This window comes from Podarcis raffonei, chromosome 1, assembly GCF_027172205.1.
Source record: "Podarcis raffonei isolate rPodRaf1 chromosome 1, rPodRaf1.pri, whole genome shotgun sequence".
Classification (NCBI taxonomy): Eukaryota; Metazoa; Chordata; class Lepidosauria; order Squamata; family Lacertidae; genus Podarcis; species Podarcis raffonei.
Window position 1 is genome coordinate 35,156,005 of NC_070602.1, and position 18,950 is coordinate 35,174,954.

At 40.7% G+C, this 18,950-nt stretch overlaps 1 protein-coding gene across 3 annotated transcripts in view; it reads right to left on the reverse strand.

Annotated features, from left to right (window-relative positions):
• Positions 1-609: 609 nt before the first annotated feature.
• Positions 610-18,950, reverse strand: part of AKAP6 (A-kinase anchoring protein 6) — a 241,344-nt gene continuing 223,003 nt past the window's right edge. For 2 of the 3 annotated variants that reach the window (XM_053380707.1, XM_053380698.1), the window contains exon 13: positions 5,081-10,128. In XM_053380707.1, the coding sequence (XP_053236682.1) occupies positions 6,799-10,128 (3,330 nt within the window). In that variant the 3' untranslated portion in view covers positions 5,081-6,798. Of the gene's footprint in view, positions 1,584-5,080; positions 10,129-18,950 lie in introns of those variants that run through there. The other variant, XM_053380690.1, reaches the window with a different exon arrangement.

Genomic DNA, 18,950 nt, shown 5'->3' on the forward strand with positions numbered 1-18,950 from the left:
TATATATATACCATATAATATGGTGATGTATATATAGTACATTTTCTACGTTACTGCAACTAATAAACATTCCAGCACTGAACATTAACCCTAATGTGATGTACATATTTATATATTCTTCATTTTCTAGCAGCAAGATCTATGGTCTCCATCATATCTGCATCTTAAAGGCCAGTGGGGTATAGTAGTTCTAGCTATTCTAGGACCTGGGAGTCCAGGGTTTGGATCCCCACTCAGCCATGACAGGTGACCTTGGGCCAGTCACATTCTCTCAGCCTAACCTATCTCACAGGGTTGGTGTTGGGATAACCCTGAGGAGGAGGAGAATGGGAACCATATATACCACCTTGAGCTGCTTGGAGGAAAGGTGGGATAGAAATGCAATAACAATAATAAATAAAACAACTGTTTTTTTTAATGCAATGGCCAAGATGTTTGGGCAAATCTTCAGTGTTTGGTCTGCACATAGACTTAGGTGTCCTCATTATACATTCTTATATTGCCTATGCAGAACTGACAGGGACTGTATAAGTAAATAGATACTTATTAGAAACTGTATGCATTGCTTGCTTTTAAGCAGGATTCAGGTAAATGAGAGCCAATTCCAAATTTTCCCCAGTAAACTACATTTATTATGCCAGTTCTAATTATCATGCAATCTAGTGGTTTTAAGGCTTATGTTTTCCACACCACTGGGCATCACAAACATTAAAGCATTTTATACTGTAATTATACATCAATGTTTACACTTGGTTATACATATATACAGAAATTATTCACACCTTGCTATTTCCTTCCTTCAAACCAACATAATTTTACTATGAAAGCAGCTTTTTAATGTTATAAGAAATACAGCAAGGCACAATTTTTAAAAATGTGGGGTTTTTTTCTGATTACCACCTCAAGAAGCATTGTAGAAAACCAAAATGTTGTACTTAATTCAGTAGAATGTTAACAGTTCTTAATATACAACACTGTGTAGTTGTTTCTTGAAGTGTTGCATAGATTAATCTTGTAAAATTAAAATGAAAGGATGCATTTGTATATCTTTTGTGTAACTTCCACTGTGTTGATTCAAGAGCACGAGGGACTTTTCCTTTCGCCGCAATCAAATAAAATTCCCATTCTATAGCATAAAAAACTTTCAATAAACAATATGCATTATACACATAAAATATCAAATTTAATACATAAAATAGGAGAATAACTGACATTTACAATTCAGAAATGGTGACCCAGAATAATAACACATTCTGTTGAACTGCAAAATCATTTTTAAAAAACCAAAAACTTTGTGGCTGAAAAGTAAATACAGAGACATACACATTTGGAAGGGTAAGTTGTTAAGAGGTAGCTTGGGAAAGAAATCCACGTGAAAGCAAATGGTTCTGTTACAAAGCAAAAGTGAAAATTGAAACAGGACCAGCATATGCATCCTGGTCACAAAACCAACATGGACAAATCACAGTTGGAAGGAAAATTTATCTTGGGAGTCAAGTGTAACAAAAGGCAGTGATACAATGGAATTAGAGGTCATCCCAGAGTTTAGAGGATGAGCCTGCACTTGAAATGCAGCCAAGTTTCTAAAAGAAAAAGAAAAAGGTAATAGCAAGTTACATGAAGTACATTTGCATTTACAAAACACAAGCCTGTTTCAGACCAACCAAAAATAGCTACTCCATGACCTCATACCAATGTACTTATATGCAAAAAAACAAGAAATGACAGGATACGAGCAACAATTTTTCACAGCCTGAGGTTTAAGTCACTATCAGAGAGATGTCTTTTTATTGATGTAGAAACCTCATTGATTTTTATAAAACAAGATTTAGTTTCAAAAGGCACAGGGGAAATAATCAAGCATGACCTTTTCCCTCCATCCTGTCCTTTCAGGTGCCTGTGAACTTACCTTCTCTGCCTTTTGCAAGTGTACCAATCAATAGGAATGCACGACTCAATAAAGGCCAACCAACCAAAATAATCTCCAGCCCTAAACCCATTACATGGAAGTAAGTCCCATTAAAATCAGGGGAACTTACTTCCAAGTAATCTGTTTAGGCTTGGGGTGTAAGTAGGTTACACAAACTATTTAAGTTATCATTTATACTTCCCTGAAGAATAAAACAAGCGAGTCAACAAAGTGAGAGGACTCACACAAACAGTTTGTAAATATAAGATGCTGCATTAATATATCGTGAGAGCAATGAGTGCTTTTTCATTAGGCAGAACTTTCATGGCCCGGAGTTTAGGGTTAACCTATGCAACAAAGAGTCAAAGCTTATGATGAGGATTATGAAGAAATAACCGTCAGAATACAGCTAAGAGATTAGTACAAAGTACCTCTCTCAAGCCTTTCCGAGGTGGCACTCCAGGCTTGCATTATATGCCTTCCAAATTAAGTGGAAATAGCTGCTTCTATCCAGGTACCTTCAGCTTTGATCTTATTTGCTGTAACTGACCTCTCTATTTTTATAGAAAATGGTTTTTGCACAAAATTGTAAAAAAAGAAGAAGCAAAGCACAGGCATGTGGTTTGAACTGGAACCTAATGCATCATTGGGAAGTTTGCAGCATGCCTGTTCTTAAAACTTGTAGTAGTGGGCTTTCAATTAAAAAAGCCTCACTCTAGGACTCTATGCATTTCAAACATCTAAACTTACATCGCTATCAGGGAATTAAAAAACAATTGGTTGGCTAGTTGTGACTAATATGCATAAATTAACTTAGGTGGGTCTGAGTACAATTCAGTTGGGTACTACCCAGTATTTCTGCCTGGAATCAGGCATCCCAGAACAAATTTGCTGTGATATGTGATTGTCTGAGGATATATACTGAAATGAAGGATACAGAAAACCCCCCACATATGAACCGGAATCAGTCACCCAAGAGGGTGATCTTTGAGTGGGATCTGGCTTATGCAAATGCGTTGCCTCCATAACTGTGCTCCATGTGAACAAATGGTGGCCAGTTCTAGCACTGTTGCAGGAAGAGAGGGGACTCTACCACAGGGAAGGGGAGACAGCTCAGTGGAAGAGCACATTCTTGCATGTAGAAGGTTCCACCTTCAATCTGTGGCATCTCCAGCTCAAAAGATGAAGTAGCAGCCAATGGGAAAGACTTCTGCCAGAGTCAGAGGAAACCATGCTAGACAAAGGGAACAAATATTCTGACTCGGTATAAGGCATCTTCCTATGTTCCTTAAAAAATTCTACAGGTGGGGAGGGTCATGGGTCATACTCAACGCAACAACAGAAGAGTGTGAGATCTCATCTGCTTTGTATATTTATTCTTTGGAAGCTTTCACCTCCATGAGGAAATTAAAAACAACAACAGTAGTGCAGTATTAAACCACACCAGATGACAGGATAGAATTATCACTCCTGATATAGAACTTTTCAAAGCTGCTATTACTTTTGCTTAATGGTCAATTTTATAGCACGGTGCTAAAAGAATGAGATTACAACTTAGATACATTCAGTGGCAAAATAGATTTGCTCACAACAGCTTTATTCTGGCTTGCAGCTGGAGCAAAAATCATGTGAAATTAGTTGAGCTACGTTGGTAAATATGCATACTGTCACCTTTGCGAACTGAGTTTATTTTTAGGGTACACATATACCATAGATAATTTTTTCTCTTAAGTATCACAGCTCCACATAAAATCACACATTTTAATGAGCTTAGCAGCACAGGTGCTCCAGGAAAAAAAAATAATGGTGTTTGCCATTTATCTTTCAAATTAAATAATGTGTTTTTAAATAGTAACTTTTTTCATAATACACTTATGGGAACAACATTTATCTGTCACATTTTAAGAGATGTATTAGTAATAAATGTAAATTACCTTTGGAAAATCAGTAATTAGGCTCATCAAAAAAATAAACAATCTGCCACCAAAAAGATAATCTTTAGCATAGTTAAGTATAATAACTGTTATTTGAATAAGTTAACAAATTAGGATAGATTGCCTCTAATTCATTTCCCATAGCATGAGAGATGAAGTTAAAGTATCGACTAAGCTCTTACAGTGGGGGGGAGGGATTTCTAGAATCCATTGAAAATACAGATACCAGAGCCTTCGGCAGAGAGTTTCCTTTCACTGTAACATAAACAGTACTCTGACCCAGAGTTCCCCAGCAAAATGTGCCTGGACTTCCACACATAAAGCCATCTTGAGGCTGCAATCCCACAAACAAGGGCAGTCTTAGTGATCTGCAGGTGTTGTTGGATTATGACTCCAAGTATTCCTGAACACTGGCAGTGATGGCTTGGGCTGATGAGGTTCTTAGTTCAACAATATCTGGAGGGCAGTATGTTGGCTAACCTTGCTATACAGACTAACCTGGGAGTATGCCCCATTGAACTCAGTGGGTCTTACTCTGAGTGAATGGGCAACGGTAGTTCACTTGAATGTTAACGTTATGCTGCTCACGCCTTTGCACAATTCACACAAGCGGGTGTTTTCAGAGGTTGAGCTGGCCGTAGCAGCGACTGCACTGTCTCTTAATCTCAGGAGTTCACAAGCAGTTGCCGTGTTGGAATTTCTCCAGAATAAATGGTGCTTGTGTAAAAACTGCAAAACTGTTTTCGCTACACAGAGTGTTGTTAAAATACAGTGTGAATAAATAGTAGTGTTCTGATCACAGATAATGAGGTGGAAAAATGGGCCCATGGGATGGTACTTTGTCAATGCTGGATAGCACAAGAAATGAAATAAGTTCACAGGAGCAGAGGTTGCACTGGAAATACCAATTTTCTATGGACATGTTCCCCAATCCAGCTCAAATTGCACTTTAAAAGGCATTTATGAAATACTAAATTCAAATGGGGGTGCACATCAGGATGTGTATCCCAATGAAAGAAATTTAATGCATATAAAATATCCTCCTTTAGATGTACATGTAGTTTATGCTCAGAGTTCCTGAACCAGCAAGTAATCCACACAGGGAACTCCAAAGCTGGACTAGAGCATATAACATAGATTTATCATCAAAACACTGTCTATCTTTGCAGAAACAAATGGTAAAATGAGAAACCTGTGTTTGTCTTTGGCAGGGGAAAAAGAATCACAGAGACCTGTGGCACTTCAAAAATCATTATGTTTATTGTGACATAAGCTTTTGTAGTCCAAGAAATATTAAACCACAATAACAATAGAATCAGATTACATATGTCTACTCAAAAAATAAGCCTGTTGAGTTAAATGAGGCTTATTCCCAAACAAGCATTGTAGCCCAAAGGTACTAGTCCTTAAACTGCTGCAGACTCTTTCAACACAATCCTTTGCAGAGTTAGGCCAATGAAATTAATATTCCTCTCTGCATTTGATCAGGGCGTTACTTGATTCCACTGTGGTAGAGTGTTATGTATATATCCCGTGTTACAGAAATGGTAAACATTGTAGTTCTGTTGGAACTCTCATGAAATTGCTGTGAGTGCTTCTCCCTTAACTGTGTTATCCTCCTGCTGTTTCTACAGCTCAGGGCAATGGGGGTGCAGGATCACATCATACTTGGGCACCTGCGAAAGATACCACTATCCTCTTCCAAGCTGCCCATACAATACTTCAATAGAGAAGGGTCATTTTTCTATTTCAGTAGGGCAGTTTGCATTCCCATATAGCAATCACCGGAAAGGAATAGCTTTAGATAGTGTATTTGCATGTGCTGTTCCTTTCTCCTGTCTTACATGTTTTCTCCAGGCATTTAAGAATCTGGCTAATCTAATGTGTGTGACAGAGCAGAGAACAGTAACAAGTGTACTTGCTGAGTTGCAGAGTGCTTCCACTTATGTAGGCTTCCTGTGTGATGTGGAACCCTGCTTTTTACAGTGATCTACATCACACAGGAAGCCTCCAAGATTACAGGAAACGCTCCAATATAGACAGCCACAATCCAACTCACAGATGGGGATGGGGACCTAGTGCACTCATTGCTGTCCCCTGCCCTCCGCAAATGTGTTAAACCATTTTCCTGAATGCCCACAGAAGGCTGTAGTGAGTTGGGTAACCTAGAACCAAGAGAGCAAGTGGAGATCCTCTCCTCTTAACTTTCCTTCCCCATCAACAGAGGCAGGGTCAGCTATATTCACTTTCATGGTGTGGACTAGTTTGCTGTCTCTGAGCAGAGTTACCCAGATAGGAAGCAAAGGGCTGTTGGGGAAAGCCCAGAATATACTAGGTGTAACACTCAGTTTCTCCCATCTTCCTTTTCCCCAACATAGTGGGACAGTATTGCATCTCTTTTGAATCTGCTTCCACTGATAACTGCTGCATTGCAGAAAGAAGATTGCTACTGATTTCTCTTGGATTCATCGGGTAATTTTGCATAGTACAAATATCTGAGGAAATGCAACCAAGAAGTTTGAATCACACAAGGGCTAGTTCTTTTTCTTTTTTGAGCACAGATTGAGCCAAAGTACAAAATGAATGCTGTTCACATCAGCTGAAAATAGTATTTAACTAGCTGCTTTTCACAGGGAAGGAAATATGTGAAGTGATCAGCTAGGGATCAGCTCCTGCTTTTGTGAATCTTGACAAATAAAGGTAGTGATTTGAACGCATATTTGCCATTCTCAGCTGATGCTTGTTTATCTGAGTCTGTATCTGTATCTTAAACATAAAAGAAGTGGCCTGGAATGGTTTTTAATTCAAGAGACACAATGCTATGATCTACTCGAAAACTCTGAAAGGCCACACATTTCCTGCTTCATTATAGTCATGTCAGCAATAAGCAAAGCTCGTAGTGTTTAGTACCTACCTCTTTATGAAACAACGTGTGTGTCCATGGAGGAATACATTCTACCTCTGTGTATTTATGTGCCTTTCTTTGTGAAGATGCAGGAGGTTTTCTTCACATGTAAGAGTTTTAGTGTCCTGGTGCAAAACATCCTTCTCTTTCAAGTGATCAGGCGTTAATTGAATGGCTTCAGCTGAGGCCTTTATAGATGAAGCAAAACCTTCTTCAGACCTTGCGATCTCAAGTGGCTCTCTGAGATGATTTTCTTTAGAGTTATTTGGGAAGGAATTCAAGACTGGACATTCATTAGGGATGTCCAGACTCAAAGATTCACTAGCATAACTTAAATTATCTGATATCATCTGGCTAAGAGAGCCAGGCATGCTGATGTCCATCTCCTCACTTAAGAAAGAAAAGCCACTACATTCAGCAGATGTTTTAGGTTCATCTGTTAAATCCAGGGCTTCGTATTTTACTTCCACTTCACTGTCAGGAAGATATCCCTGCTGTTCCACTCGTTCATCTTCAGGACAGGCTTCAAAAAAGCATTCAATATTTTCCGCAAAGTCTAGAGGGACTGGAGTGCTGGTCTTTTCTTCAACATATTTAGTTACCTCCCCACAGTCACTGTCATGAGAAGAAAGTGAAAGGTACGAATAAAAATCACCTTTTCTAAGTTGAATGGGCCTGTGAGAATGTTCTAGAACCTTTTCCCTGATCTGGGCTAATGAATGCGGAACAGCTGGTTCACTTTCAGGCTGAGACTTGTTCTTTAAGGCTGTTGAGGCCATGTCAATTATCTCCATCACAAAGTTGTGCACTGAACAATCCTCCTCATTTCTTTTATCAAAAGCAGCAGTTTCACAGCTACAACAGGAATCGCTACAGCCAGCTGATGCATTTCCTTCTGCTTCATTTGATTTTAAAGATGCACAGCAATCTCCACCATGTTCACTAATTCCTGTTCTGCTTTGTTGATCATTTGGTAGCGATTTTGGTAATGCCATATCTGAACTTTTCATATCCGAGTCAAATTCTGTAAAAGGTTTTATAATAGAATGGCCTTCAAACTGAATATGTTTTTTATATTCTTTCTGAGAGCTGGATATTTTTGACAATTGAGCTGGCTCTTTACCATCCATATGTGAATCATCTGAACTATCAGTAAATGCTTCACAGATACAACATTCATTTTCACTTCCTTTACTAAGTGGGCTAACATTCATGGCAGCAGTTGAAATTTGAATATGTTCTTCCTTTGGACTTTCTTGAGTAATAGTAACATTTCCATTCTCCATGTCATCCACAAAGTGATCTTTGGAAACTTGAAAGCCATCATTTTTCATTTGCCTTTTTGTCCCTGACTCATCATGGCTCTCTGATGTGTTCTTACTGTTGCCATTATTTTTTGAAAGCTTGCGTATGGAATCATTCAAGAATTTTTCAATGCTCAATGAATCCTTTGCTTTCAAAGTCTCATTACTTCTTAAATTCTTACAGCCCTGGATTTCATCATCCAGATTGCACTTTCTCTTCTCCTTTGTCAGATTAAATTTTGGTCTGATCCAAGTGTAGAGTTCATTCTTTATGTAGTCAAGTCCTGAAATTAAATTGCAGTCTTCATAAATATCCTCATCAGTTGCAATACTAGAATCATCATCTTCATCTTTAATGCCTAGCTCTTCCTCAGTCAAGGTGAGAGTAGAACTTGATAGCAAATCACTATCATCTTCATCATCAGTGCAAGCGGAGGTACAGGAAACATTAACAATCATGCTAACGTTGACATCGCTCTCATCAGCTACCGACCGACTGAGGTGTTTTCTGAATGATGCATTTGAATCTGGTGCTTTATTTCTGTGCAGTACAATATCTTCAGAGCACAAAGACAGGTCATCACTGCTGCTTAGCTCAGTGAGAGAAGCCGGCGAATCTTCATTGATAGAGGACGCAATATCCAATGACAACTGGCCAGCCAAGGACATTCTTTGAGAAGTGCTTTGGAGTGTGATATCAGAGATGCTACGCTTTATTTTTTGGTCTAAAGGGCTCTGGATATTTTCTAGACGATTCAAAAGGTCTAAGGTCCTTTTGCTAAGTTCCCCAACTGAATCACTACTTCCACTTAGGTCTCCAGAGCCATTGCAACTAAAAAGATCTTCATTGCTTTTGTAGGGTGTTAGCCAACTCTCCAAGGATGTGCTGCGATGAAGCCCATCTCCACTTCTAAAAACAGTCGAGCCAAACAACTCATTTGTCACCGAAAGGGAGTCTAAAGAAGAGCTATGAGATAAAGTTGGGCACAACTTTGCATTTGTTGGGTCGCTCAGTTTCTTCAAATCCTCCACAAATTCACAGCGTTTGGGGTCTCCATCATCCAAGTTGGTTGAGAAAGCAATCTCATCTGTAGATACGAGTGGCTTGAACTCTAAAGGTTGATGTTCCGATTTCAAGGGGACTTTATCAAAATAAAAGCCATGAAGCAAACTACCCTGCTTATGTGCTTTTTCTGAGTTTGATTGTTTCATTATCATTGGTAGCTTGATTTTGGAACCCTGAAGGTAAGAATAGTCATAAAATGTAAAGACATTGTGTTTTCCTTGTTGCAACTCTTCTGAACCCTCAGAGCCCTGTTGGGCGATACTGCCCAGGCTTTTAGCTCTGTTGCTGGACTTTGACTGGGAAGTATTTAAGAAATTAAAATGGATCTCCCCATCCGTTTGCTTTAAATTTTGTTTTATCACATCAACTATATTCCCTAACTGGGAATCTGAAATGCTAGTCACAGAATTATCCTGCTTTCTCTCAGTATCATTTTGCAAATGGACATCAGGATTTTGGATAGCTTCTGCCTCACTTCCATTGACTGTTTTATTCTGACTGTCAGAATGCCTACTTACATTTCCGCTGTGATACATATAATTATGTGGGCTTGTCAAAGTGGTCCTGCCCATTAGTTCTGGCAAATGTTTGGTTGGTGACAACAAAGAGTTCTTATTCACATGCTTCTTTAAAGTGTCCAAGTGTGTAAGTGTGGAGGATTTTGATGTCTTTTTCATTAGAGAGATATGATTTTCCCCTGATAGCTCTACATTGTGAAGGCTGTACACTTGGTAGACTTGTGGACCTGGAGATGCTGTAATGCTTGGGCTGCTGAGGCAATTTTCATGCACAGTGGGATTTTCCTCCTGTTTGGGACAGTCATTATTACCACATGCTTCATAGGGAGAGTTCAGTTTTGTGTCATCTTGCTTCAGTTCTTGATCAAGCTCACTGAATTCCTCATTAACGCTAATCAACGTATTACTTATATCCATTTCATCCCATTCTAGTGCATCTTCATTTGTACCATTCAGCTCCATTAAGCTTGGATCGATAACATTCAGGGATTCCTGTTAAAAACAGAGAAATAGAACAATCAGTTAAATCACAAACAGTACATCCCACCTCCATAACTGAAAGTCAATACATAGTTCCTTACTCCTTGTAAAAAGCCCATTTCTCATCAGTTTTGCTATGCTGCATAAAACAAGAGATAAATTACTGAAATACAATAAATAACAGTAAAGAGCAATAGGTAAAGTTCAGAGTGTGGACATAGAAGAGCTCATTCAGATTCTATCTTAGCTATGAAGTTCACTGGGCATTGGGCTGCTAAACTAGAAATCTAGCAATAGCATGGTGAGTTCAACAGAATCTCTCATACTGCTTAACCAAGGATGAACCGCATTAAAAACAGCAGTTCCTTCTTTCTCTAGAATCTAGGGGTCACCATGCACCATAAATTCCATCTCGCCTATTCTGTCTCGTCCAATTAATGGCTCCCAAACTCAAGGTTGAGGCTACTGGTATTGGATCTGGTGAGGTGCCAATCTGCAGTGTATTTCAAGGACTTAATTGCCTGTCCCTCCACCCATAGCTACAAACAGGATCAGCACCACAAACTCCTCAGGAAACTGGTGCTAGTTTTAGGATGCCTAGGATTATCTGTGTAGAAGACAAGATGAGGTAGGGTTGTTTTTTTTGTTACAATTGCAGCTGGAGAGCCAAGGTTAAACTTCCCCTACTGTGTGCTGTGGTCCCACTCAATGGCCCTCCTGCCCACTCCACAACCCAGTATGCTTCAAAGTGATAAATTTAGTGCCATATCTAGTTTGGCTTTTAGAGACAGGGAGTGACTATTCTAACTATAACCATATAACAACCTGACAACGGCAGAGGAGACTGTACAATCATGCTCAAATACTAGGCCGGTACTGAACAGTCAACCCAATGTATAACCTACATGTTTTTGGTTTGTAATACAATATGGTGGTAATAGTATAATGCTTCTCATGGCAGCCATGATGTCCTGAGCAACACCACACTAAAAGAGGAAGTCTCAGCATGATTGCTGATGTCCTGAGATATGTGGCTACCTCTGTCAGTTTAGCCAGGAAGTCTGTCACCCCTCAGGCAGTGACAAAATGCCAGGCGGCACTCACCGCGGGGCCTGCAGCACACCCAAGCCACACATCTCTCCTGGGAGTGACGCGGTGGCCTGGGCACCCGCAGGCTCCGTGCTGCCCAAATGATCTGCCTGCCGCCTCCCCATCAGCTGTAGGGCGGCTGAGTGGGAGGAGGCAGGCAGACTCCTCAGAGGCCCCAAGGAGCATCCTGCCCCAGCTTGCCCTGCCCCGCAGGCGGTTGGTCCTGCCCCTGGGCACGTGCGCTGCCCCAGGCACCCAATAGGCTTGCTCCACCACTGCAGAGGTGTTTTCAAGGGATTTGCCGGCCAAGGCACCAGAAACATCCTGCTAAACTATCAGGAAACCACCTGGAGTTACCTTAGCATCTGCTTTGCATTGCATGTGGAAGTTCTTCAGTTCAACCCCTGGCGTTTCTAGGCTGGGCTAGGAATGTTGCCTACCTGAAACCCTGGAGAGCTTCTGCTAGTCAGTGTGGACAGTACTGAGTTAGATGGACCTACTGTCTGACTCAGAATAAGTAGATCTCTGTGGCTAATGCACCATCATGTTATCTGCCCTTGACAAAGGAACTACACCAGGTTTCTAACACAAAACACCAAATTCAGAGTGTTCTGTATTATGTGGGTGGGGCCAGATATCAACTGAGACAGACCCGTGGTTGCCAGGGAGGCATGAAAATCATAAGCCACTCCCAACAAGGGACTTTAGCGTGGATGAGATTCCTGGGGACACCCAACCTGGGCATTAATGTTCATCTGTTATACAAGTTCTTATAACAGCTCCTTTGTATAGAGTATACTCAACTCTGCTGAATTTTTATTTGAATTTCCATTTGTTTGCTTGCTGATAAAAGCAGTATTAATGACTGGTTAGTATGACTAATGAATGTGAAAGACTTTAGTTGTAAAAGCAATCCATCAGTCGTCTAATCAAATACTACATTAATTTCATATATTGCCTGTGCTGACATTGCTCTGGGAAACTGCTGAATAATGAAGCAAGACGGTAGGGGGAAAATTGTTGCCTTCCTATGAAATTGTCGGTTTTATGTATACAACATTTAAAGCTAATCTGATGAAGCCTTCCCTCTTTTTTTTTAGATGTATATTCAACTGTGAAAGAAAAGAAGATAGGCATTCCTTGGGGGCGGGCTTTTCAAAGGATGTGGTGCAATGCAATAGAAAAGATGGGAAATTGCTCCTATCCCATTTCCCTATCTGACCTTTTAACTGGACACTTTGCAGTAGATGGGACTGCATGACACATGAGATGTCTTCTAATTCTGGGATACTGGAATTCTATTGTTTAGTGAAGCAAAGCTCCAAAGGGCTATAAGTTCTTAAACCTTCTACATAAAACTTCCATGCATACAGAGACATCACTGAAGTTTTCTCCATATTTCAAAATGCCTACCAAGAGTAACTAATGTCTTCTTTAAGATTTGAAGGGACAGGAAACTAGCTACAGACTCCATAATTTTGTGAACCTGCAGAACCCACCCGCTTCTTAAATATAAAACGCTTGTCACTTTCTGGCAAGGAAGATAACATTGCTGCTGTAAATCAGCTTTTGCCTGCTTCATTTATTCTGCACATCATGCAGATTCCACAGCAGAACAGAAACAATGACATAACCTCAACTCATTTATTTTAATTGTGGGATCACTTATTTCAAAACTTACTTTTTGTCACTTAACTGCTCAGAGTTTTACATGGGAAATTAATTAATTTCAGTAGATCTACCCTGAGTAAAAATTCATTGAACACCACCCACTGGGTTGTAGATCCCAGGATCTGCTGAAAGAAAGGTTCTCCTCCTTCTGCAGCCGGCTGAAAATTTTCTCCAGGGGCTTCCAGAATGGTGTGGAAGGTGGCAGGTGGGACAAGGAATAGGTAAAAACTCCCTCTTCATGTAATATTCCAATAAAGATGCTTTTATGTCTTGACAGAACAGACCTGTAGCATAAGCACCTCATATGCTTTTACAGGACAATTAACAAAGAGTTTTGGTGGTTGGAGCAACTACCTTTTCTTTCGCTTACACTAGTTGTCAGCTCTGAACGAGTGGATAAACCATTGTGGAAATGAAGCAAAATGAATGAAAGAAGCCATCCCCCACTTCTAAGAATGTATGAACCACAATGAAAAACAAAAATGATTTTGTATTTGAAAAATGCCAGCATGCCAGTTACTTCTTCTGAGGGAAGTAATCATGTTTGCAGTGCCCATTTCACCTCTGCAGCCCTCATGTTTTTGTTCTAAATGGGTCTCCTTGTGTTGCAGCCAAACAGAGAGCTATCCTCTTTGCACAACACCTACACCTCATCATTAATAAGCAGCAACTGTAAAAGGACATTCACGCTGCAACATTTTTGGGTCCACAAATGTGTATAAATACAGCGCTTTACTATGGCTCTCTAGAGGCAAGAGCAATTAGATTCATATACTTACTGTAATTAAAGTTAAAGCAGAAGCTAATTAGCAATGTTGTGTTTACTTTTCTTTAAAGAAAATAAAGATCCTAGAGTCAGACACACAATATATATATTTTTAAACTTCATGATTGCAGGTGCCCACAACTATAATTCAGTCCTTATATTAGTTTCTTCGCTTGTTCATAGCCCTTCCTAGCATTTGTTGGTAGAAAATGTGATGGAAATCACTCTAGCTTTAAAGGGAAGTAGAGGAGTCATTTTTATGCTGTGAGATACGATGAGGTATATGTTCTACATTTCCCCCCTAAATCAATTTTCTTATTGAAAATAATTAGCCTTTTGAGCTCTTGACAAAGCATGGCTCCAACCTTGTATTGAGCTTTAAGACAGGACAGTGGTCTGTCTAGGTTCAGTGTTGTCTGTACTATACTAGCTGGGTTTCAGACAGGAGTCTTTCCTAGTCCAGGGATTAAGCTTTGGGCTTCCTTCATCCTAAGTATGTGTTCCACCACCAAACTATACCAACATCCTTGTGAAAGGTCAATTAAGAATGCTAGGGTCAGATGTCTGTAAACATGGTTGGATAGCACCATCGACCACAGCAGGGTGTCCACAACCCATGTGGTCTCAGTAAAGGATCTGATTTTGTGCAACTAATAGTGATCCTTCATCCATTGCATTGAGGCACATCTTATAATAAGAAACACAAAGATAAAAGGGCATTTGAGCAGCAACTGGGAATGCTGTGATGTTCAATATGCAAGCTCAAGGAAGAGAAAATCCCATTTCCTTGTCTATTTGGAAAGAATTTGATGAGCCATTAGCTGGGTTCCCTATTGCATTGATTGTCCCTCCCCCACTCCTCAACACCCCCAATACCCACAGTTGAAAAAGCAAAGGCAGCTTAATTTTCAACTTATATTTCTTTCACATGAATCAAGAGAAAACCTGGGACATTAAAACACCATTTATAGTATTGTAACCAGTGCTGGAGGAAGGGTAAGGTTATCAGACATCCCCGTTTCCCAGGGACAGTCCCCGGATTTACAAATCAGTCCCCTGACAAAATCCATCTATTTAATAGGAAGTTGAAAAGTGTCCCTGGATTCATTGAAAAAAATCTGGTAACCTTAAGGAAGGGGGTGCGGGGTGTGTGGTCTGCCCTGGGTGTCATCACTGGGGTGTGTGTGTGACAAAATGACAAAAATATGAGTTTTAAATAATAATAATAATAATAAAATTGGGCTCATGAAACTTTTTAGTTCAGTCAACAAACGTAATGAAATGCGGCTGGCACTGGGTGCCACACTGCGGGGGCCAGCACTTACTGCGGGGCCTGCAGCGTGCCCGAGCCACACGTCTCTCCTGGGAGTGATGTGGAGGAGGAGAAGTTTGGATTTGCTATCCCGCTTTATCACTACCCGAAGGAGTCTCAAAGCGGCTAACATTCTCCTTTCCCTTCCTCCCCCACAACAAACACTCTGTGAGGTGGGTGGGGCTGAGAGACTTCAGAGAAGTGTGACTGGCCCAAGGTCACCCAGCAGCTGCATGTGGAGGAGCAGGGAAGCGAACCGGGTTCACCAGATTACAAGTCTACCGCTCTTAACCACTACACCACACTGGTGTGGTGGTTTGGGCACCTGCAGGCTCCGCAGTGTGGGGCATGTGTCTGCCGACCACCTCTCTCTCAACTGCTCTCCAGCTGAGGGGGAGGCGGTGGAGAGGCTCGATGCAGTGCACCCTGCCCCCAGGGGTGGCTCGCCCCACCCCCAGCTGCAGGACGCACGTGTCGCACTGGGCACCCGAGCGGCTAGCTACACCACTGATTGTAACCCCCATTTGGCCAAAACGCAGCAACCCACATTTGGCTAAAATGGAAGAATAGGGAGCTTCCTGTTTGATTGCAGAATTTGTTTGATACTGCTGTAAACTGATTTTTCAGGGGTACGTGGAGCTGTACAAGAAAGGTATGGGTAGAAAACCCTTTTTGCATGAAAAGAACTCTGCTCATGCTTCTCTGATTCAAACTCGTAATTTCTTGCAAGATACAGTTTGTCACCAGAATGATTCATTCCAGGGCTCCAAGCATAAAGGTCTGCACTGGGAATTATGTGGCGCGATGACAAAATCAATTTATCCATCTACTACCCTTTTTTGGATCCTAGCCCATGCCAGAGACTCATTTGGTTAACCTTTAAACCCCCTTGCAAATGTTCAAGGGAAGGAACTTTCAAAATTACCTACTGCAGAAAAAACACACACATGGATGTCCTGTTTAAAATTTTGGTCACTTAAACAATTGAAAGAAAATTTCACAATTTCCACAAATTGCGTGGGGCGTACCCATTTAAGTAAGTACTGGGTCTTAAGCACTGTTAACACTCTGACTTCAAAAAAGGAAGGACTGTGGAAAACAGTGGTTACTTTCTGGTCTATCACATTTTAAATCAATTTAAGTGACAATCACTGGTTTACGTGTCAAATCGTATAGGAAGAGGGGATTTATTTGTGTTGATAACATCTGGAAACACAGCACATTTTATTGGAAGTTGCTTTTGCTGCTCTATAGTTTGCTTTTCATCTGTCAAGGGGTTACATGACAGGTATGTATGCGTTTGTGTGTTCAAGCTTCAATGTCATTTTGGTCTCAACATTGCTTCAGGTGCAATATATTCATTCCCCCTTCTAAACAAGTACAATAAAGGATATTCACAGGAAGAAAAAGCAACAACGAAAAACAACCACCACCAAACAAGATAGCTAGATGTGCCTTAAAAACACATTTATGCATGACCAGTTGTTCAAGAATGTGAAGGGGGTAAATCCTATTCAAAAGTGTATCCTATCAAGAGCAACGTAACACATAAATATTCTCACACTGGAATGGATTCAGACTTTGCTTTCCATGAACAGGCTGTTACTGTTGGAAGGGAGATGACTTTTGCCAATTCACCCTTCCTCTCTAGCTCCTCAACTCACAGGCAGGATTTGGGGTTGAGGACTGCAGCAGGGTATGAGCAAAAGGACCGTCCCCTGTCTCTGTAGGCAATATCGTTCACTCAGGCCAGAGCTGTTCCATAGACAGCAGTCTGAAGCGATGAAAAAGCTAAAGTACGGACTAAACAGCAATCCAAATTAGAGGGCAAACCAGAAGGCAGAACTGGAGAAAAAAAACTAAGAATCACAACCAAGAAGCAATCTAGGTCAGAGGGAAAACTAGAAGGCAGATTCGAGAACAAGTCAAGAGTCAGCACCAACCAGCAATACACACAGGCCTTGTTGTTCAAGCAAAGTTCCGCTGAGGCAGGAAATCCTCTTATGCACCTTCCTGCTGGAAGGCTCATCCCTGAGAAGCTCCAGAGACACTCCTTGCCACATGCGGTAAAAGGGTCAGCAGTTTTATGTATTTATTTGTTGCACCCACCCTGGGTATTGTAACAAAGGGCAGGATAGAAGTTTGTTTTAGAAAAAAAATAAAAAATAAAAAAATCTACAAAGGAGCCTGCTTATGTACCCCAATCTCCTTGGTGGAGCAAAAGAGGGTCAGTTGTATGACTAAGATAGTATTCTGAGGCCAGTTATCATAGTTCTTTCTTTTTCCATGTTATCTTAATTACCTTGTAAGCCTGAAGGCAGAGCCATATTGCTTGTTTCAGGTGCTTGCCGTATTGCTTATAGAAATTGCTTGTATATATATATTTTTTAAGGTTGCCTTCCATCTTGCAATTGCTCTAAGTGTGCTCTAAGTGTGGAACTGCAAAATATAGGGGCCAGGAGCTAACACTACTTATGAAAGAAAACTAACGAACTGTCACGGCTAAAATGGCCGCTGTTTCTTTAATGCGAATAAAGCTGGGTCAGCATGACTCAGCGGCCTGCACCAAGTTGTATATATAAGTGAGAAATGTTAGTTTGTGCTGAGGCTGGTGTTTGGGTTGGTTGGTGCTGGTGTGTATAGTTATTCAGTCGTGTTTTGCACAAAGACTTTTAAGAATAAAACTCTGCAAGGATATTCTCGTGGACTCTTTTATGCAGACAAGGGTCCGAGGACCAGGCTGAAGAGACAAAGGGAGGTCAGAACCCTTTCCTTCTTCTTCTTCTTCTTCTTTTTTTTTTTTTTGCTTTTTACAAACACTGACACAAACAACAAGAGCCTGGGCTTGAATACATTCCTTTGCTTGCAAGCAAGTGATTTTGGTCACAGAAGTGACCAAAATTGCACAGCAGTTCCAGTACTACAACCCCCAATGCTATAATTGTAGCGAAACACACACACACACACACACGGCCTATGAGGTGCAATATGTCTATAGCAAATGAGGCACTAACAGCTAATAGCAACAGGGGAGACAAATATCAGTATTAATGGCACTGATACAATTTCCCATTATCTAAGTGTATCAGGTCTGTGTGTGCACTAAATGCGATGTATTTTTGTACAATCTGTAGCATTCTGGGGATATGTTCATGGCTCCTAGTTCCATGATGAATTACAGTGTTTTCCCCCCTAATAGTGATAATAACAGTACTACTACTAATAATTTTGAACTGTAAAAATTCGGCATCTTTCAACATTGCTGAGTAAACTGACTGCATAAGCGATGACTCCATAAACTTTAGGAACTCATTTATTATGTTGCTAGATCAGACACTGCATTTATTCACACAGTGCATCTATAAAACTGAGCTTTCATTAGAGTCATGGGGAGGCCCAAGCCTCTTTCTCTTCACTTGAGAAGGTGAAGCTCAAGAAGATAATTAAGCATGAAACAATGAGGAGGCTTGCTGGGTAAGCAGTAGTGTGAAAACAGTTACTCCTCACAAAAGAGGGGAAATTAGCTGGCTGGATAAAAGAGGAAGTGTCAGACTGGAAGACTGGAAGGAGGACTCTGCCAGCATAAGTGGGGAGAGCTCGATGCATCATTAATGCCATTTTTTTAACACTTAAGCTCCACAGCTGTCCAAGTCCAAACACATTCAAATGCCACACATTCAGAGAAATGAATATGCCGTGCTGAAATTATTTCCCTTAAACTTCCCATGTTCATCTTTCACTCGTTGCAGCCAACTGCCAAATGTAGCAGGCTCTCAGTGGAGCATCTTTGTTTACAGAGTCAGTGCAAACAGAGCCTTCTAAAGAGATTCAGTGTCCTCATTATATTATAACAAACACATCATTTTTTTACATTGTAAACACCAATATTTCCAGGAACAGAAAGTTTGGTTTGATTTTGATGCTTTCAAACGGTGCAGTTTCATTTGTGATGTGCTGTTTCCTTTCAAAACTTCCCTTCTCCAGAACAGTGTTCCC